This window comes from Hyposmocoma kahamanoa, unplaced genomic scaffold (assembly GCF_003589595.1).
Source record: "Hyposmocoma kahamanoa isolate Upper Pololo Valley unplaced genomic scaffold, ASM358959v1 92, whole genome shotgun sequence".
NCBI lineage: Eukaryota > Metazoa > Arthropoda > Insecta > Lepidoptera > Cosmopterigidae > Hyposmocoma > Hyposmocoma kahamanoa.
This window is the reverse complement of record NW_020654748.1, coordinates 11,528,446-11,550,945: the sequence shown is the minus strand read 5'-3', so window position 1 is coordinate 11,550,945 and position 22,500 is coordinate 11,528,446. Positions and strand designations below refer to the sequence as shown.

Below are 22,500 nucleotides of genomic sequence, written 5' to 3'. Positions count from 1 at the left end.
TTATTCCGGATTTAAGTCGCGTATATTTGTTTTTTCAAACAAACCGACGTTTCGGACCCCTTACAGTTCCCATGGTCACGGTTGACTGAGGCGGTACAGTCATCAACCAGTTATGTCTAATATTGATGCAAAACACCCTATTTTTTTCACTTAAGTTACAATAGTTATTAAATAATTTTTTTATTTTTTATTTTACAAAGAAAACATTCCAATTTACGCTACATTAAGTTTTACAAATTATTTTATTGAATGAATTTTTATTAAGTTCAATTTATTATTAATTAATAATAGAAATTAGAATAAATTAAAACATATTAATTAGTACTAAAATCTTATGTCTATTTGAGATTTTTCATTAGAGGAAATACTGGATCCCAAACTGATAGTATGATCACTTCCATCCTTCTTACCATTCACTTTCATCCATGAAACCATCTTCCCTGTTGAAATTAGGATGTTTTTTAATTTCAGTGGCCTCTCGCAGCATCCTGGGTAGATAACGGACTTCTTTTGGAAGGGGTTTGTCAAACTTCATTGAATGTGTAGGTTTATCCGTGACATGCTCGCAGACTGCAGACTTGTTTATGCGACGGTGTTTGACATCAGCTATATGTTCTTAGACGCGGGTACAAATACTTCGTTTTGTTTATCCAATATAAGAGAGACCGCACTCACAGTCAAGCTTGTAAACTTCTGCATCCTGTAGGGGGATGTTACATTTCACGGGTCTCAGGAAGTGAGAAATCTTCCTCAGGGGCTTGAAATAGGTCTTGATAGACGCGCGCCTGATTCGAAATAAAAATTCAAAATTCGAAATAATCACAGACATACATAGAAGGTGTGTCAGCAAAAAGATTTACCAACACAGTTGTGACAGATTGGAACAAATTTGTTTTCTGTCAATAAAATTTTTTCATTGTGTTCCCAATTTGAATTTGAAGAATTTCTCTTCACTTTGAGTTAGCTGGCACTTAACAAAATCTGAATCCAGTTTCGATTCGAGTTCGAATGGCTTTCATGGCCCAATTAGCATCAATTCGGCTAATTCTTCGTCATCGTCGTTGCAGCCAATGTCAGCTAGTTCTTGTGTAATGGAAATAATATTTCCTAAATAGTGATCCATAGAATTGTAGTTTTCGTATTTAATTTGCTCAAGTTTTCTTTTTAAGAGAAGTTTCCGACTTATGCCAGAATTTTCATAGGCTTACTTTAGGTTTCTCCACGCATCTGCAGCCGTCTTTGCAGTTCTTACATGTGGATAGCAAATGGGTTGTATATTCAAGTAAATTTTTGGGTATGCTTTCTGATCTTTTGAAGAATCAGCGGTCGCTTCTTCGGAACCAATTGCTAAATCCCATAGTCCATGATCTATCAATAATAATTTCATTTAAAACTTCCACGTACCATAATTAGAAACACCTTCCAGTTTTTCTATAGCCAATAAAATGGTATTCGAAGAAGAAATCTTTTGCGTCATTTTCGTAAAATTATATTTCCGAAAAAATTAAAATTTATAATATCACACAAAACTAAAGTCCTAATAAAAAACACGTAAACTGAACTTGTCGAACTATTGCGAGAACATTGCCCAATACAAGCCCATAACCAATGTAAAGACAGAAGTCTTTTATCCCAGGAAATCTCGACAAAAATAAAAACAAGTCAAGTTGCCGTGATGATGAAAAACAATGTATATTTTCTTAAGTCGTCGTGACAAGGAACACTTCAAAAAGCTTAAATCAAAATTCGAAATAATCACAGACATACATAGAAGGTGTGTCAGCAAAAAGGTTTACCAACAATTTTGAACGTTTATATTGTTCTATGATATATCACTCTATGTTATATTTTATTATAATTTGTAAAAAAATATTCTATAGACTTGTCTTAGTAGCAGTAGAGCTCCTTGTGAAAGAGTTCGTATAATGGTACTACCACCTTGCCTATTTCTGCCGCCAAGCAGTAATGTGAGCATTATATACTGCGTTCCAATTATGAAAGGTAAGGGTGTTGGTGACATTACAGGCACATAGGGTTCCACTATGTCCACTTATGTCTCAGGGTGATAGGTGCAGTGTCAGGTGCTCAGATCTTTGTGATTTGAAACTGAATGGCACTGCAACTGTTATAGACAGGAGTGTAGATTACCACCAAGCACACAACTTGTACGTTCCATAACTTGATATCATAAGAAATAAAATAGCAATAATATTATGATTCTGCTGTCATGTCATGCTAGCTTCCTACGGACCGTGGTAATATAACAATCTAAATATTTATATTTCAGTACAAATACGACACTGAATTGATTGCATTTTTACCTACCTCAATCCTACTATCTCAATCCGTAAGTATTTTACGCTTATTTATAAGGAAGCAAAAACAATAACCACATGTAACAATTTATTTTAACGCTATTACATTTTTTTTAAAGAAACTTCAAAATCTAGGTAGGTATTACTTGTAAAGCGATTCTTAAAATGTTTCAAGCTACCAGGTAGTAAATAACTGTCGTCCAATTGCTATGTGTATCTTCAGAGTCCTTAGCCTTCGGACTAAGAATAATTGGATGGTCTTGCTGAGTAGTGCTATTATACTCAAGATACTCAACCTGAGTTAACCCATTCTTTAGAATTTGTATTGTTTGTGTCGGTGTGATTGGCGGAGCAATCGTCGTCACTTTTGAAATCATTCCATCTACAGATTCTGTGACTTCAATGGTTGGGATCATCATGATCGTTGTAGAAAGGCATAAAGTTGTAGATGACCAAAGAGTTGTAGGCTGCTCTTCAGTCTTCAAATCCTGCTCCGCCATTTCTATGTCAAGCGTCTCTCCTAACCTCAATACATCGCCCATAACGTCACTTGCAACATCGCTATTATCGTAATCGTACAGTTGGTACACAGTGTCATTCATATTCCTAGAACACTCCGAGACTGTGCCCGTGGGGTGCTTTACCACAAAACTTTTGTCATAACCTAATCTATGGAAAATTTTATCTAAAACGCCTGTGGCTCGAAATATCAAAAGCAAAATCAGTATAGCCGCAACAGACAAAATGCAGTCGCAAGATCCTCCCCTGGCACCAGCCGGACAGCCGCCACCACCGGAGAACAGAGCACATTTTATTTTCGATGTAACTAAGAATACGCAGCAAATTGGTAGAAGTGATATTAATTGAAACAGAAACGACAAAAAGTTGTAAATGCTCTGAAGTACCAATCTGATCAGACTTTCTGTCATTAGGCCGATTGTCATAATGATTCTTATTGCTAGTTGGAGCATGCATATTAATGCCTGAAATAGGCTCAGTACTGTCCGACACATTTTGTTTGGGTAAATCTACCTGGAAATTAACGAAATAAGCATTGCAATAAACAATATAATAACTACACTCAATTTCTAGCCGATAGGTGCTTCATACGGCAAATTTATATAAATACATATATCTACTATGTACTGGCTGAAAGAACCTTCCAATATACTTCCAACTCTAGTTGAAATTTAATAACAAGTGCAATATTCACCTATACAATTTTAAAATAAGCTAGCAATCCGCCTATCTGTGACGCCACTTGTATTTAGAACCCTGAGGGCCCTGAAAACAATTTTTTACCACTGAAATTTTCTTCATTTGTGGAGATAATCATAAACATCGCAATAACATTATAAATAATCCTATGCTAAAAACTTAAATCTAAAATAAATCTAGCGTGTCAATTCATCACAAAACTCAGAATGTAACGCATGGGACATGTCAAAATGCGCTATGGTCAGATTTTGAAACAAAATATTATAAAACCCAAAAAGATTATTTGTAGCTAAGAATCCTACGCATAAAGCGTGCAGAAAAACCTGGCATTATTTTTTTTTATATTTATATTATAGGTATACACTTGTTTTGTAAGTGAATGACTTGTACCCATCTTGTACTCAACGATCATAAGTATAGAGAATTGCTTGTGTGTGTGGACTGAGGGCCCACATGATTTTTGCCAATTGTGATAACAGGAATATTTAGTACTTACAAGTTGTAAAGCATTTTGTAAAACGCGTCCTGGAATTTGTAAAGCATATATTAAACAGCTATACCACCTAAGGTGTGGTCACTCAGTTCTCACAGCAAAGCTTCCACTTCTGGGTAAGTATTTAGTTTATATTTTGTTAACAGAAATTTAGTAAAGGAGTAAATTAATGAATTTTTTTATTATTTATCCGCAAACTTTAGTAAAAATCACAAGGAAGATTGTAAAAGCTAAAAAAAACCACAATGACGAGCCAATTTCGTAAATTTCATATTTATTTGTTCCCTCAGTTCACAGACTATAGAAATGTGAATTAATTAAAATATTCTAAAATATAAGCAATATCGAAACATTCGTTCTATTGAGGTTTAGTAAAAAAAGCTTTACTATATACTTACATATATTTGTTTTAATACATAAATATTAAATAAATAACAATACATTTTTCTTAACCGTGTATCTAGTAGGGTATCCACATAATAACAAGTCCCTGTAGACTTGTATATTTTGCTTATTTATTGAAAAATAATTGAAATTACAAAATTCCCAATGAAATAAAATTATAATGACATATAAATACTTCGAGCATAAATATTATTTTTAAACCAGAATCAATTGAAATATGAAAGTTTAAAAAGCTGAACAAGTCTCTGTTGACTTGTATATTTTGCTTATTTATTAGTAAATAATTAAAATTATGAAATTCCCTATTAAATGAAAAGATAATAATATAATACTTCTAACTTCAATATTTTACAAGTCAAAACCAACTGAAATATGAAGGTTTACAAAGGTTATTTTTAAGTATCCACGAGAGTCTAAGTTATTACATGTAAAAACATGCTTTTTTTAGTACTTTCAGCAATTTTACAAGAATTGTCTTTATAACATACAAATTTTTTATTAATTAAAGAGTGGCATTTGTAATGGTCAATACCATCATTAAATAAGGGGGGAATAAATTCAATTGCCCTTACAAATGTATAAATTTTACTTTTAATAGTTAAAACTTAAATTTATTCATTTCTATGAGGTACGTCGCTTAGAAAATGTTCGTCAGTACCGTTCAAATCAAATGAAATTACTTTTCGAGTTCTTAGGTTTTCGCGATTGTTACACATAGGAAATGAAACTATTTTTCCGGATTTAAATCGCGTATATTTGTTTTTTCAATTACTTTTTTTATTTCGTAGTTACTTATGGCCTGACCTTCACAATGTGAACATTTTCTTGTATCTTCGTCCAAGAAAATAGCTTCTTTCGGGCAACTAATCCCTAAAATCTTTATAAAATCAAAATTTAAAGACAAAGACATAATATTCCGTGTAATGCGATTTGAAGAACAAAACAAGTTTGTATATAGTTTTGTAAAAAACTGCACATTTGAAATGTTGTAGAGGGAACCGTTCGAAAATTTTTGTGGCATTGCATTCGCAAAAAAAGTGGTGTGATTTTCTAGCGCAGACCACCGTCTGTCTTTTAATTTTTTGGCTCGTAACTTGTAAGTCAATGTCGTAACGTATAAATTTCGCTGCCTTTAGTATCGGTATCAGAGAGTCGGTGTAAATATTGTGGAATTAATTCTTCTTCTTCATAGTTACTACATTTTTAATATTGATGTTGTTATTATAGCCTGTACATAGGAAATACATTACTGAATCGAATGCACATGTGTTTTTTAAATTGACATATTGAGAATCAATGTAAACAAAATTGCAAAGGTTTCCACTTCTCAAAAATTTAATCTTTGCTCCTCGTTTTTCTTTGCTAAGTGTAACTTGTCCCTTCCAGTTTTCTATATATGAGGGCTGATCTGCAAATATGGAGTCTTTATTAAAAATATTCATCTTTGACTGTGGTTTTGTTTCAATAAATTTAGCTTGCTTATTTAATTTTCGATGCAATATAAGGGTTAGTCTGCTTTTATGATGTCTTTGATATTAGGAAGAACGATGACAACTCCATAACAACCCTTTACCAAAGAGATATATAACAGAACAGTACTGACGAACATTTTCTAAGCGACGACGTACCTCATACAATTACAGTTAAAAGTAAAATTTATTCATTTGTAGGGCCAATTGAATTTATTATATAGAATATATAGTAAACTTGATTTTGACTAAACCTCAATAGGACGAATATTTCTATATTGCTTATATTTTAGTATATTTTAATTAATTCCCAGTTCTATAGTGTGTGAACTGAGGGACCAGAAATAAATATGAAATCTACGGAATTGGCTCGTAATTGTGGTTTTCTTTAGCTTTTACCATTGACTTACAAATAAATAGACGACGGGTCTAATGCAAAAACCACGAAAAAAATGTCCCAAGTCAACCTATTTAAACGTAGTGACATGTAAAGGAATACGAAAAAGCTAAAACGTTGAATTTAAATTGTAATGTCATCGCAGTACTGTCTAATTTTGTTTGCTTCGCTGTCAGTCGAACAAACGAAGACTAAAGCGTGAATGACGCTCTGTATACGATTTTAACGCCCTATAAGTTCGGACACTTTTTAGCGCGGACGCGACGTCCATATAATTCTAAGTCAATGGCTTTTACATTCGTTCTTGTGATTTTTACTAAAGTTTGCGGATAAATAATATAAAAATTTTAATTAATTTACTCATTTGTACGTTTTTTATATGTGGGCCCTCAGGGGCCAACGAACAGTGTAATAATATATAATCATTGCCAAATTACGTTTTGTTCATTGTGTAAATGTTTAAGGAGGTTTTTACTAAATTTCTGTTAATAAAATATCCGCAAACTAAATACTTGCCCTGAAGTGGAAGCTTTGGTGTGAGAACTGAGAGACCGCACCTTAGATGGTATAGCTTTCTAATATATGCTTTACAAATTCCAGAACGCGTTTTACAAAATGCTTTACTACTTATATTAAATATTCCAGTTATTACAAATGGCAAAAATCATGTGGGCCCTCAGTCCACACACACATTTTCTTTCCATGCTGTTGTACCCATAGATTTAGTATATTTGATTTCAGAAGGAAGGCTAGGACACGATATAAGGAAAATAATTTTTACTAGTGTGTCCGACGAGGAAAGTTAGTAAAACTAATTACACAGATAAAATATTATATTGAAACCAACATAATTACCACACAATAGTAATTTAAATGAACTATATTGTATAGTCAATAGTATATCAACGTATGAGAATAAACCAGATATTACATAATTAATAGAAATATTTTGTGCTCATTGTACTAGTAGATACATACAGGATTCCAGGAAATACGCCAAAGCTTATTTAAGTTTCTTTTAAGTAGCCTCTGAAATAATAATTCACCTCAAAACAACGAAAACTAAACTCTGACAAGGTATAATGACAATAAATTTGATTCAATTTTCATTTTATTTGATAACGTATTTAACATTGGTGAAGAGTACGTATCGTTTTTTACAGGTTTGAGATGTTGTTTAAAAACGACACAGCAAACGATAAAAAATCACGAAAATTTTCTATTTAAGACGGCGCGGCGATGTCATTAAGCACCTGTATTTCGTAGTATCCTGTATAAATGGTGCGTGTGTGAAGATTGTTCACAGCTTGTACGCTTGACGCATCATTAGGTCGAAGTAACAATCGTTGTCAATCGACACGCTGATACCGCTATAATAGTTCATGAACTCCTCCAATGTTACCTGAAATATATAAATATAATATGTACCTAATACTGGCTCTAAGCTTTATATATTTCTTTACACTTTTTTAATTATGATATTTTCACTGTAATTGAAAGTTCTGGTGTGATCTCGGATTTTTTTTATTAATTACAAAACATATTTTTGTCGCAATATAGCGGCTGCTATTTCATAGAATTGGTTTATAATCACAGTACCGCAAACATAAAATTACATATGGAACGGCCCATCATTTAATATTCAAAATTATGTTAAACAGAGCGACCCATTCTCAAACTTATTGTTTACTAGCGTGCTTAAAGAAGTTTTTAAAACCCTAGCAGGATCTTGGGCTACAAAGGGAATTGTCAACAGTGGCAAACGCCTAACGAATTTAAGCTTCGCTTCGCTTAGTCATCCGACTAAGAACTTTTTGACCCAACGTCACAGAAATTGCATCATAAGCTCCAAGAACTGAGCACGGCAAGTTTTGAGGTTGGACTTCAGACAAATCGGTCTAAAACGCAGATAATGTTTCACAGCATGAAATGCAGAATCGAGATATATTTACTTGGGCCGTTAGCAAGCTTCGAAACAGACAAGACAAGAATCGTTGTATCGTAAACGTGTTGAAGAGCTACTGATCCTTGAAGGCGCCAATGAAGGATGAATTTTCTGTGGCATTTAAGCGCCAACTCATTGATATATGCGTCTTACCCTTACTCTTACCCTTCCGAACCTACGGTGCGCACACATGGTCGCTGACCTACTTGCAGAAGTCTAAATTCAAGATTTGCAAGCGGGCGATGGAACGCAGCATTCTGGGCTTTTAACGCATTCACCAAGTAGGCAATGTAATGCTGCTTTCAATGACTGGCATTGCTGATGTGGGAAACAAAACAGCTAGACTCAAATGGCATTGAGCGGGCCACGATAGCCGGATCTTACCCGAGAGGCGGGCGAACGTCCACATTCTTGGGTGCCCGAGGATGGACGCTGGAGATGGTGGGAAATCGCCAAAGACAGGAAGCAGAGGAGGATTTTGGGGAATACCTTTGCCCAGTAGTGGGACACAGTAAGTCAGTAAAAAAATGGGTTCCATGTACACTACCGGAGCAGAGAATGTTGGTCACATTAAAAAGCTACCAAGCTTACTCACTATGGCTTCGAGTCATTCTCTTCGATGAATTTCTATGAATTAATTCATCACTGACATGTGTGATTTCTCACAATGTTTTCTTTCACTGTTAAATCTGACGCAATTATGTAAATTTCCTTCATTTGATTGATCATTCCTTCGGCACCATTTGTTTCGAGCTTTGAATGCCTTTTTAGTCGCACACATGTGTTCATAACTGAGGCCTCGGGATCAATCTTTATTAATTTAATAATCTGCATATTGTGATTTGTATTTATTGACGCTGATCGTAAGCGGTAAAATCATAGAAAATCCTATTTATTACTCACTTTGCCATCGACTGTTCCCTCAGTTTCGAAGTTAGCAAGAAACTTGTTGAGAATAACATCCGCTGTATCCTCACCGCTCATATACCTGAACACAAATTTTATATCTTTTATTTTAGTTACGAATGGGACTTTCAATTTAGAGGTGTCATTAATAAATTCAGGCGTTACTTTGCGGAAGACCATGTCAATAAAAATATAAGTAAATTAATTTGCTACTATGCGATAAATATGCCCGACACAATATGTTTTGACTTTGTACGAGGCATCCTCAAAGGTTGTTGATTGTTCAACCCTTGGCCGAAGAAAATCAACATTTTTCATTATTTTGCACAATTTACCCTCCACTTGAATCGCGCCATAGAAAATTAATTTACTTACATTTTTGTACTCCATCAGCATAATCGTAGTCCCCCCACAACAGTATTCTAGATATAATCCAAAGATTTTCACATAGCACTTAATGTCTCTATACAAACTAGGTTATGTCCATGTCCATTGAATATTACTGAAAACTTACCTGGAATTTGATTTTACTGAATACACGTTTTTTATATCGTCGACTGTAATAACACCATCTCCAGATTTATCCAACTTTTTGAAAGCTTGCTCGACAATGGCGCGACGCGATTCCGACATCGGTGGCTGGAATTATCGATCAAATTATTTCTGTGGCCTTCTCAATATCTTACCTTTACTGTAACTGATGAACTAGATAAAGTTTGGTCGGGGATCAAAACGAAAAAGACCACCACTGTCTACAACAGTCCAGTGGCATGTAGTGGTAATTGAAGAAGTTTATCACAATTTATTAAAATAACTTACGCGAATTTGTTTCAAGAATTCATCAAGACTGATTGAGCCACTGTTGTCGTTATCGAATTTCCCAAATAGCTCTTCAGCGTCCTGAAATATTTCAAAACTCATTACAGCAAACTTTACTCTAATTATCTTTATTAGAAGATAATTTTACATTGCCATTTTTGTACTTTTTTATTTTCGATAATTAAACTGAACAAAAGGACCACAGGACTTATAATGCTATGAATTATTTTTTTAAATACCTTATCGTCAATTTCCAAACCGGTCTCTTTGATACCATTAAAGAACTCCTCCTTGTTAAGTTGCTTGCTGCCGTCGTCGTCCATTCGTCGAAAAACCCTAAGATATAACCATTGCATTGTATCAAACCGAATACATGTCATCAATAAAGTAAGCACAAATTTTCCGTGAGGTATACATGGGTAAAACTTATTTCAAGACTTTGTATCACCGCACCGTTTACAAGCTTTTCATACAAAATTAACCAACAATTGTTTTGTAAGCAGTTTCGCGATTTAACCAAAACGCGTGACTTATTTGCGCGCAACATCAGACCGTGCAGTTATGTTATCCACTTAAGAAATACTTAATTACAAACATATCTAACCTGCCTAGTCCCATGATGCCTGAAGCTCCACGCGAGAGACACAAAAGTCTTAACTTCTCCAGAGGGTCGGAGGTCGTAGATAACGCTCTGGAACTCTTTTGCATCAGCTCCTCCTCCTGCCTTGAGCTTGCAGACTGCGGTCTATGAAAGGCTACTGCAAAAACAAAAAAATTGTTTAGACTCCTTAAGTCCTTATACATGGGTGTAGTAGGACAATGTAATTATATTGTGGAATACTTTTGAAATCCTTTTATGAAAAAGTTCACAATAACAAGCATTATATTGAATATGATACTATTTTTTCGGATATAAATAGCGTGTATTTGTTTTACCAAACAAACCAACGTTTCAGCTACGTCTCCCATGGTCACGGATGCCTGACATTTCATACATTCGAAGCATTCGCGAAAACTGGATAACCACCATTATAATTATCTTAAACATAAACGTCTCCAAATAAGATGTGGCATATTTGCAACGATGTTGTAATTTATACACTTAGTCTTTTTGTATATGGCTAGCTAATTGTAATTTTATTTTATTTTAGCTCATTCTAATTGGTAACTGATAGCCACAAACAACGCTCGGAATGGAACCCACTAAATGGACAATTATTTTCTAATTTTATTGCCCCTTTTTCTACAGTAACACGCGAACACGAAAACGAATCAAATTATTTCTAGTGAGCAGGATATTTGGTTATTGGGTATAGTAGGCAAAATGTATACAAGGTTAACAGCACGACAATTGACACTTACGGGGTTTGCGCACTACGTACTGTTCTATCAGTTCCCATTCGAATCTGACTTAGTGCACAAGCAACATCCGAAGAGGGTTGGAGTTTTCTAGATTTGTATAGTCTCACGATTACAACGGCCCGAGGCTCAAAGTGTCAAGCGTCATGAGTTATTGATTGTACAATTGACGGTCTAAGATATCTGACCCTCTAGCCGACCTTTTGGTTCTGAGATACTTCTTTCGCATTTAACATAAGGGTGTAAAAGAATTACAGCTTTTTGGTTCAAAGTATTCATGTCATATAATTATAGGTCAATTTAGCTTATGAAGTTTCTTAAAACTTCATTCATTAACAATGCGATAAGGAAGTCAAATATAAAAATGAATTTTACGGCTCACAGTTTAAATAAAGGTTAAGTTTGTTTAACACTTATCTTTACTCTGATCTACTCAGAACCAAATAGTCGGTTAGGGGGTCAGGTATAGTTTCGTAACGACAAAAAGCGGTATAATGATATTATATACTTCATGTAACGCTGTCCCACAACGATTCCTCAACGATGTCCTAAACTGAATCGTAATAAGAGTTCATGGCAAGGCCCCAGGTACCTACTTAGGGTAGGTGTACTAAGTGTAAATATTTCACACATATAATTTATTGTTAAAACGTTTACTTTCAAATGAAAGAAATAGTTGAGTTTGAGTTTTAATATCGATCAATGATGTCTATAATTTTACATTTCATTACACAAAAAATATAATGTATAGTTAGTTAAGAAATAACGTTGACTATCGACTCGTGTTTTTTGTAATAAATAAAAAACGAGATTAAATGGTGAAAAGTTAGTTTTCGTTGTATGATATGTATGACTTTGACGATATGACACGCGGTGCCATAAGCACGCGAGATCGAAGCTCATCGCAGACCCGTGTGCATTCAACAACGTGCGAATTCTTACAAAATACGTAAACACGATAGCGGATTTCGCGCGCGTAACGCCTAACGCCCCTACTGTGTTACCGACATTAACGTCCTATGTAGAAAAGTTAATTTTCAACACTGCGTTGCCACGTGTTACTGAGTCACGGAACTAATCAATACCCTGCTTGTTAATGTTTTACGACAACTATACTCCGTTCATAATAGACATGTAACAAATGGACTAGCGTTGATTTCATCTTTGATAGATAGAAATTTGTACAATATCTACGTCGCATTTTTGTTTCCAACTGCGTAATTATACACAATTATATTGATAGACTTAATTGTTGAAGTATTTATAAAAAAAATATTATAAGTGACGTGTAATCACCAACCTACCAAAATGAAATAAATGGAAAACTTACAGTTTGACCTATTTCTAATTTTCCCTCGATACATCTTCAACTATTGATTACACTGTACAACTATATATACTAAATAACAAAATAATGTCTATTGGTGAACAAAATAAGTCACATTTTTTGCTCGAAATATTTTTTTTTGTAAATATAACTTATGTATGCGTCGTTCCACCCTCGCAGGTACGCGGTGACTGCAGCAGCGGCCATGAGCCCCTATGGAATTTCTTAGAACAACTTTTTAAATGGGGTCATGGCGATTTTCTTTGTTGTAACTTAAACGAATTTTCGGCTCTTACTATTGAAAACACAAAACTATAACGTGGATAACTTATTCTACTAAGCGTCGCTAATTCGCTATAACCCTGAAACCTCTACACACACCACATTTTATGGTACTTAACGTTTCTAATAATAACGCACGTTCATAAATCGCCATACATAGGGAGTTAGGCGATGATGTGCCCAATGGGGCGAATATCTATGGGTAACTTTTGTCGTAATTTACGTACTACAAATTTAAAAGTGACCTCACATTTCATAAGCTTTGGTGCTTGTTAAACTATTTCATCATACTGAAATACTGTTATAAGTAATAATAATAATAACGCATACACTCAACCGAGTGATAAACAGTAAGTGACATTTTTTTTGTGTTGGACAACATCAGAAAGTTAATATTTCTTTCGGAAGTTCAATAAGGTACTAGAACCAATCATGGACGGTTTTATGATTTATTTTTTGTTTTAGTCTTTTAATTTCGGATGAGTTATTCTGTGGGACTCGAGGAAAGGTTTGATTGATTAAAAAGCCTTCAAACAACGATTGAAAGTGCTTTACTCAAATCAATTAATAAAGAAAACATTGTTATTCGCGAAAAAGTAGACCCTGTTTGAGTATCCTTATATGGACAGTCCAATTTCCAATTCCCGTCATGGACGGTTTCCAATCATGGGCACCTAAACATGAACGATCAACTATTTAAGCCAAATTAACAAATTCAATCTTAAAAAACGAGATCTTGCATTGTATTTAAACTTATTTTTAAACGAGTGGTGTGACGTTTCATATGACCCATTTGTGACTGGTAACAATGGATGGTTAAATTCCTGTACCAAATTGGCTTCCCGCATAGGTTCAACTGAACACTCCAATATGTACTCCCACGACCTTTGCCTACTCCCAGAATCCCTTCTTCGTGATCGTTGGTCGAAGTATTGGGAGATATCCCAAAAAGAAAAGAGCAAATATTATGCGGACATTCAACCCCAAATTCCTACAACACCATGGTTTTGTAAATTCCGTACAGCAGATAAAAAAACTACGTCAACAATATTCTTCGCTTAGGTCATGCGTATACTCCTATTCATTTGGCTAGACTTATGATAAAAGATAACTTATTGTGTGAATGAGGTCTAGACGAAGGAAACGTGGACCATATATTTTTTGACTGCCCTAAATTACGGTGTTCCCTATATGACATCCTCCCTCCCTCTATCCCTCGTCCTACTTCCTCCCTTCTCACCCAAAAATGTATCATATTCTTTTTAAATTCATACACGTAAATCATATTAAACTGTAAATATTATTCATGCACTAACACTATATTTGACATACATACACGTTTCTAACGACTTGTGTTGTCTAATTTGTGCCGTCTCTTTTGTTCTAGAATTCAATTTGTGCAAAAATCTCTTCGATTCTCCCTCTGAGTCGCTAAACTAAATTAAAAGTCTGGCTTTATAAAGACGGTAAACACAAGTAAAGCTCTTTATTGATAAAATCCGATTAAGGATAAAAATGTCCATGTTTGGGTAAATAGATAAATGAGATCCAGCAATAAATACTTAAAATTTTCCAATGGACGTTATGTTATTGTTTTACGGTTATGTTTTGTTTAGATGCTTAAAACGCTTAAAACAATACCAAAACACAAACTAACCACAGAATTCACCACACTCATAAATACCACATTCAAATATGATTATAAAAAACGTACCTGAGACGCAGTCCTGATAAGAAATCCGTTTTATTTTAAATTTGTTATCACTGATGTCTTCCATTTTGATTAAAATAATAAAAAATGTTGAAAGTGCAAAGAAATAATTAGCGTTTCCTTATTTTTGTGGGTATTGTTAAAAAATGTTCATAATAGGTGCACTGTCCATCATTGGTTCCACTACCTTATATTATTCGGAAATACAGTTTTTTTCACAGGATTGTAATTTGAACTCAAATATACTGATGTTCATTTACGATGACTGATGTTTATCGACAGTTAATTTTTACTGAAATGTTTGAATTTCTTACTATGATTCTTGTAAATAAAGTCCCTAAAATATCGAAATAAACGAAAAGCATTCACGTTAAATTGATTTCCTTTATTTTATTATTATTATTACTAAACATTTTATTTCGAGTAACTTTAACCCAACTCATATTTCAGACAACCATTTCAATTTCATGTCAATTTGTATGTTGCTGTTGCTTGAAGAAAAATGTATGTGTATTATTGTTTTAGATAATTTAGATATTTAAATTCCATTATACTCCTAGATTAAACGTAGAAAGTTTTTCCAATGAGTTCAAAATAAGAGAAGGTTGGATTGAAGCTGCAGGAAAATCGAAATATTGGTTTTCTTATAACTATTTCTGACTTTGTTTAAATTTCCATGAATTTTCATGAATATATATTTAAATATATTTACCTACTTTATATTTATTTATATATTTCATGAATATATATATATTTACCTACTTTACTTTTGTCAATAATGTCGTGACAACCTAAAGTATGTTAACCATATTACTTCTACTATATGCCATTAATCTAATTGAATAAACTTCTCAATAACAAAACATAGTGCTTACTTGCGTTCCATCATAATTATTATATTTCTTTTTATGTAGGTCCTTCAAAAAAATCGATTGTCTGAAATGCGCGCGCTTTATATTATTTTGTGCAAGTGGCGACTTAATGTTTCTTTAATCTTTTTGAATTGATGGTTAGATATTTGAGTACACCAGGGAAAGAACAATCAAAGTCAACTAAAACATGTTTTGAGGTAACACCGCCATCTAATCCGTTAAACGCTGTGTATTTTGCCTAAATCAGGAAAAGGCTAATAAGGTTCAATATTATGAAAAAATAATTTTTAGTTTAAGGCATAAAATGCTTGTAACTACATGGTAGAAATGTTGAATAAGATTTACAAAGGTTTTTTTAGATAATATGTGGTTACACACATTATCGACATTCACTTTAATTCAGGTAGCATTTTTGCAATGTCTTTTTCACCAACATATTGAACAGTATTCCAAATTAAAAGTTCTGCTCTTCGATCATTCTTTCCCTGGACTCTTTATTTGTTTATTGAATACCATGATATTTTACTGGCATGAAATTCATATATTTTTTGTGAAAATACTCGCCTAGTTTGTTATTATTATTATTATTGACTCAAATATCGAAGAACACAGAAAAATTCCCTCGATCTGACTCGACTCGAAGTCGTGTCTCTCTATCGGGGCGACCGTTCTTAACCGGGCTACAAATCTGGTCGGGACTTTAGTCGAGATTAGCTTAGTTAGTTAAGAGCGGTGGCACCAGCATAGCAACAGACACTGGTTCAAGTCCAGCCAGATCAAAGGCAGTTTTTCTTTAGAGCTGAGCGATAACTAACAGTAAGATATTGAAATATCACGCTCTTGATATCTTTATATTACTGGCTGAAATTAGACAGTGGTTGCCAGTGTTTGTGTATTATTATTTTTTTTAGCGAAAGGGAAATTTTTCGAAGTGGACGTTCTGCGCTTGAGCCCTTCAAGGAACCCGTGATATGGCAAAGTTAAATAAAAATATATAAACACTTCTTGTATTTAGTTTAGTTAGAGTTTTCAAGCTACAAGGTTACATACTTTAAATCCGCCTGTAAATATTTTTTTTGCCCTTATTTAACTCGGGTAAAAATCAAAACTTGAACTTCCCCGAATTCGGGAACCATAAACGATAACAAATAAGTTTTTATGACCTTCTTAGAAAAAAAATATTGCAACAATACAGTTTCTTTATAATGATTAATACATAGATCAAACACTAAGAAAAATTCCTTCGATCCGACTGGGATTCGAACCAGTGCCTTCAGCATACCGTGGCTTACGGTCTCCCAACTGAGCTGCGGAACGAACACGCTGATGTTACAAATTTTTTCCGATTTTTTTTGTTCCGTAGCTTAGTTGGGAGAGCGTCAGACACGGCGCTGCCGCTGCTGGTTCGAATCCAGTCGGATCGAAGGAATTTTTCTTAACGCATTTGTGCACTGCATCCGATTCGTATGACTGTACAAATCTAGAAAACTCGGACCCACTTCGGATGTCAAGCGTGAAAATACGAATATCGCTTATCCACCTAGAGATAAAATCACCTGTGATATTTCGGACCGCCATTTCTCGGATTCGGAACTGATACGAATGAACGTAATGCGCACTATAATACTCTAATATAATATAATACGTGATAGTAAAACATTGTGATATTCAATAAACTGTATATTACAGTTTTTTCATTTATTAACTAGAATAAAATCACCATAAACTCTATTTTATAACCACAATTAGTTAAACCTTAAATACAGTTCGCTGCGTGTTATTACTATATGTCAAGGTGTGACTATTGTGTCAAGGTTATATAATTTGTTTTTTAAATTAGAGTTATGTTTAGTGTCGGTCCCTAGAGGGTCAAAAATGTAGATCACTCACAGACTCAGACATGCAACAATATTTAGTACACCCCGTGCAAGCAAAGTAAAGAATAATTCATGTGCCTACCAACTGAAAGCGATGCAATTTTGTAGCATAGGTACAAAATATCGATTAAAAAACTTACCAGATAATAATTACAACGTACTACTATTGTCCTTTTTTTAAAATTTATGTGTTTTAAGGCCTCTGTATCCGAACTACTCTACAGGATACAATCACGGGGAGTGTGCCAAGGAACCGCACGATTTAACTCCGCCTTCCCCTGCCATCATCGGAGGACAAGTCATAGGGTGGAGTTCCACACCTATGTTGTGGATATTCCAAGGAAGCGCACGAAGCGTTTTGCTTCCATATTCATAATAATATGGCGAATGTCTACGGAGTGGAATTCCCTGCCTGCAGAGTTGTTCCCTGAACGGTGTGACTAGGGCTTTTTCTAGGCGTCGTTCGGTGAATAGGCATTATACATTTTTAATAATATTTTTTTATTTATTACATTTAAAGTACTAAAAAACAAAACATTCCAATATAACATAAACTTAACTAATTTTTCCGTGTAGTGTGTGCGTTCGTACTGCTGCGTGATGACATTCCTCTTAATTTCTTCAATAAGAAAAGTAAATACCAAAAATATTTTTTATATAAATAAGTAATGGCACTAGCTGTGGCAAAAGAAGTGCCATAGGACCCAAATAATATAATATATTTTCGACATACAGACAGTCATTTTGCTCAAAAACTAATCTTGAACGTTACATAACAGGTGAAAGCTCGTCGGTGAAGTATGTTTTACACTTAATTGAAACGATTTTAATTACAAAATGTCAAACTTGGTGTGCTCTTGACTGTATTACTTGATTTCTGTTCTCGAGAATCTAACTGTAAGTTCTGAAATTTCTCATTATTGGCTCAGATTACGTATCTTATTGTTTTGTAATCTGAGGTTATTGGGTACAATTTTATGAATATTTACAGAATAAATGATTTTATTTTATAGAAAATGAAAGTATTTTTCCGGATCTAAATCGTGTATATTTGTTTTTTCAAACAAACCGACGTTTCGGACCTTCACAGGTCCCATGGTCACAGGTGACTCCGTGTCATGACCATGAGGTTTATTTGAAAAAAAACAAATAGTTCGATGTAGATCTGAAAAATTATTTTCATTTTCTACGTGAAACAATTGCGAAAACCTAAGAAATCATTTTGTTTTATTTTTTTGATACAATTTTGACTACAAAAACTACTATTATACAAAAATCCCCGAATTTTAGAAAACTGATGACGATGAAATATAATGACAAGTATTATAAAAATATATGTATAATAAGTATTATTATGGTCTATGTTATCTATATATATATATATATATATATATATATATATATATATATATTTGCTGAATATAATAAATAAAAAATATTCGGAATAAAAATAACGCGACCTGATTCTAACAAAATTTGGTACTATTCATATCAAGCAAATAGGGGCTTATGATGTGTTTCTGTTTAAAAATTCAGCAAGAAGATAAACTTATTACCAAACTATTATTAATAAAAATCATAAATTTTATATGTGTAGACACTAGATAGATTGATTCAAGTTATAATTGTAGAAAGGAAGACATTTAATTGTATTCTACCAACGACACTACACAATTTAAAAAAAAAGAAAAAGAATAAATGAGAATAGAAATAAAAAAAGAACTCACTAAGTAATTAATTATCATTAAGTGTGTTGCGCTTGTCTTGAAAAATCATTTCTTTGGCCGAGAGTCGAACAAACAACAACTTCGAGGATACCTCGTAGAGAGGCAAAACGTGTCGGATATATTTTTGGTGTTTGTGACTGTAGTTGCGATTGTGTATGTGCGGCGGGAGGGTGTGAAAATTCACTGCATGAAAAAAAACATCAAAAGCGCAGCTATTTTACGCGATTCACTTCTACTTTTTTAACATGAATTTCCACAAAATAACGTCTGGATCTATTAATTACCCATCATTAATTAATTACATTCCGGCGTTATATACAATTTTAACGTTTTGGTTACTACATTGTTTCGTTTCAATTAATGGCGGAAGCCCGTATAACTGTTAATTAGCAACTTTTACAACAATATTTAATAATAACTACCGTTGAATATACATACGGGTCGAATAAAGATAAATATTTAAAAGTAAAATTTTAATTTCCTGTTGTAATTATTTAAATTTTACTAAAATAAACAACACGTAATCATTTATAAAGTTTTATTATGCTATATAGTAGGGCAACATTGCACTATTTAAGGGCAACAATCAAGGCAATATTATTATCAAGTGCCTTATGATTTTCCCGTTGACAAAATAAGTGTATGACAACTAACAAATACAACAAAAGATTAGTAAGTAATACTTAACGTGTTTGGTATAACTAAGAGTGTCCGATAGGTTTGTAGGCATAAGTATAATCCCTAACACATATTCGAGCAACGTCAATACAGAAACACATACTTTTCTAAATTATCTCGGGTCTGGATGTTTGTGGTGCCATCGTTGTTGCCGATTTCCATAACACAGGTACTTTAATTACTTTGAGATCAGAGCAACGTATGTAATGTTGTCAAATATTTATTTATTATTTATGTATGCTACATATTTATTTTTTGTTAAATTACTCCAGTAATTTGTTATAATTATGTATGTATACCAATCAAGGGCAGTCGCACTATAAACTGAGCTATAGGTGTAGCTAGATCGAGTCAACAGACCTTACGAACTTCTCTGTGTATTTGTAAACAAATTTTTATATTTGATTTTTACGGCTCTTTTACCGTAGCTCCACCTGTGAGAAATCCACTATTTTTTTCTTCATTCACCCAGGTACCTTTACAGATACCAGAGGTTGACAAGAGATATCGGTTTACGAAATTGTAAATACTAATTTTATTGAGAGTTCGTAAAGTCTGCCAACTCGATCTGTGTAGCTCAGTTGGTAGAGCGATTGCTCTAGATTGACATAAAGCCACAAGTTCGGGTCCTGTCAAATCGAGGGAATTTTTCTTTGTGTTCGATATTTGCATTAATAGTTATAATGTTTGATTGATCAAAAAGTGTTATGCAATTTTGAAACATGTAAACTAAACGTCATTCCCTCCAGTCCTTGTCGAAAAATTGAATTTGTCAAACCGTGGACAAATTTTACGTCGATGATATATTTCAACAAATAATTGATCTATTGCAAATGTGCACTTTTTTAAATAAACGATATTTTTTTATGTTTTATATACATATGAATTGTTCCATCTATATGAGTTGATCTACAGACAAATTACAAATTAACAGCATTCAAAGTAACTATTATTATGTTTAATGCATACTTAATAAATTAATATTTATATTCAAAAATAATATTTGATCTTCTTTTTTATCATTGGTCTTTTCCACAGACCACGTGGTCTTTTCTTTTAACGATTAATGACATTTATAACCAGTATATCTTTTGTCATTGATCTCCTACTAAATCTTGGTTAGTTGGTTGTACCCTCCATTCAGTAGGTTAGATTAGGTTAGTAAGTCTATGAAAAAGAACCCAAATGCCAATTTGCGTGCGTTTCCGGACACGTTTTCAGATCAAATTATATTATAATAATATAATATTTATATACAAATATAATCAACATTTACTTAGTTTTAAAAATAAATATGTAAATTGTATTTTTAATGCTCATTTGTCTTAGTTTTGAGGCCCAACCTAAAACTATGAAAGTTAATTTATACAAATCAAACAATTTTTGCGTAGCTCAGAACAAATTAAAATGTCGATCGATTTAATTTATTTTATGTCTCAGTGAAGAAGAATTAACCGTTTGCCCGTTTAGATTACATTAAATTTGACCATTTAGATATTTTGCCTACTGCTTTTACAAATTAAAAAAAATAATTTAAATACATGCCAATTATTATTGCAGTTTATGTGCCTACATAGAAACTGCTAGCATACGTACATGCGCTATCCATGTTCAATTCCTTTGACTTCGGGTCACCGGCAGCTTTATTCGGGCCCTTTTCGTTGTTGTTGTAGTTGAAGCAGGCTGTGAACAAAAACACATTGTTACTGAGATATCAATCGTAATAGCCATATTATAGTCCCAAGTTGTGGATACAACTGATCTATGACAGAACGAAACATCTTTATTTTTAACCTACTTAAAAAAAAGGAGGAGCTTATACGTTCGACTATTTATGTATGTTCTAAGTATGTTTTCAGATATCTCCGTCAATTGTGGACCAATTTTAAAAATTCTTTTTCGTTTGAAAGGATGCACTCTTGTGGTGGTCTCATTGTCACCAAGTCAGAAAGTGATGAGGGGATCCCATGAAAATCGAAGGAAATCCTCAAATTTTACAGGCATGTCCGTGTATTCAATAATTTCTTCATCAATTGTAGACCGATTTAGAAAATTATTCTTTTGTTTGAAAACCCTTTCATACTCTCGAGGTGGTCCCTGATACTGTGCCGGGTCCGTTTCAACTATCACAAATTACTAATTATTTTCCGCAAATAAAAGTCGACTTTTTACTTGACACAATACTTGTAATCTACAAATGACCGTCACCAGAAAAAAAAAATATAAAATGTACAAAGGAGTCTGTAAAAGTCCCATTGTCACCAAGAAGTCAGAATCAAGTCAGAAAGAAAGGAATCCCATGGAAATCGAAAAAAGCCGTTAAGCAAATTTTTGAGGTCGGTTTTTTTTTTTCAATGAAAAAGTTACAGTTATTAATGTTTTTGTTTATGTTTAAGTAATAAACTATGGTTCAATTTAGTTTTTGTTTTGTTTGTGATTTTGTTTTGTAATTATTTATTTTGTCTTAAGTGTGAATGTTTTAATTTTTTTTTTCTTTTTTCCGTTTTATTTTTCCTTGTGTGATGTCATAATGGCGGCTACTAGTGATGCGGTCGGCGTAGTTGAGGCCACAATAGTTGAGAAGATTTAAATTATGATAGTCAAATAAATGTGATTTCTTTTTCTTTCTTTCCTAATGTATAACCTCTTATTTTTCGGTTGATGTGGTTGATGTGTCGGTACTATTGTAGATACTATATG

General features: G+C 33.5%; 2 protein-coding genes across 4 annotated transcripts in view; both read right to left on the bottom strand.

Annotated features, from left to right (window-relative positions):
- Positions 1-2,441: 2,441 nt before the first annotated feature.
- LOC113236882 lies at positions 2,442-3,608 on the bottom strand. Of its 2 annotated transcripts, none has more exons than XM_026473092.1 (2): positions 3,529-3,608; positions 2,442-3,347 (listed from the first exon to the last, which is right to left on the bottom strand). In XM_026473092.1, exon 2 carries the CDS (start codon positions 3,326-3,328, stop codon positions 2,486-2,488), a length of 843 nt encoding a protein of 280 aa, XP_026328877.1. In that variant the 5' UTR covers positions 3,329-3,347; positions 3,529-3,608; the 3' UTR covers positions 2,442-2,485. The 2 variants fall into 2 exon arrangements, with proteins under 2 accessions (XP_026328877.1, XP_026328878.1); XM_026473093.1 differs by having other exon boundaries at positions 2,442-3,343; positions 3,529-3,600.
- A 3,621-nt stretch (positions 3,609-7,229) lies between these two features.
- The window catches only part of LOC113236475 (calcyphosin-like protein), a 52,562-nt gene continuing 37,291 nt past the window's right edge, over positions 7,230-22,500 (bottom strand). Inside the window, exons 2-8 of one of the 2 annotated variants that reach the window (XM_026472562.1) lie at positions 21,397-21,483; positions 10,572-10,725; positions 10,207-10,303; positions 9,968-10,048; positions 9,663-9,787; positions 9,146-9,230; positions 7,230-7,699 (exon numbers count right to left, since the gene is read on the bottom strand). In XM_026472562.1, coding sequence (XP_026328347.1) covers positions 7,598-7,699; positions 9,146-9,230; positions 9,663-9,787; positions 9,968-10,048; positions 10,207-10,303; positions 10,572-10,725; positions 21,397-21,483 — 731 coding nt within the window. In that variant the 3' untranslated portion in view covers positions 7,230-7,597. The remainder of the gene's footprint in view (positions 7,700-9,145; positions 9,231-9,662; positions 9,788-9,967; positions 10,049-10,206; positions 10,304-10,571; positions 10,726-21,396; positions 21,484-22,500) is intronic. The other variant, XM_026472563.1, reaches the window with a different exon arrangement.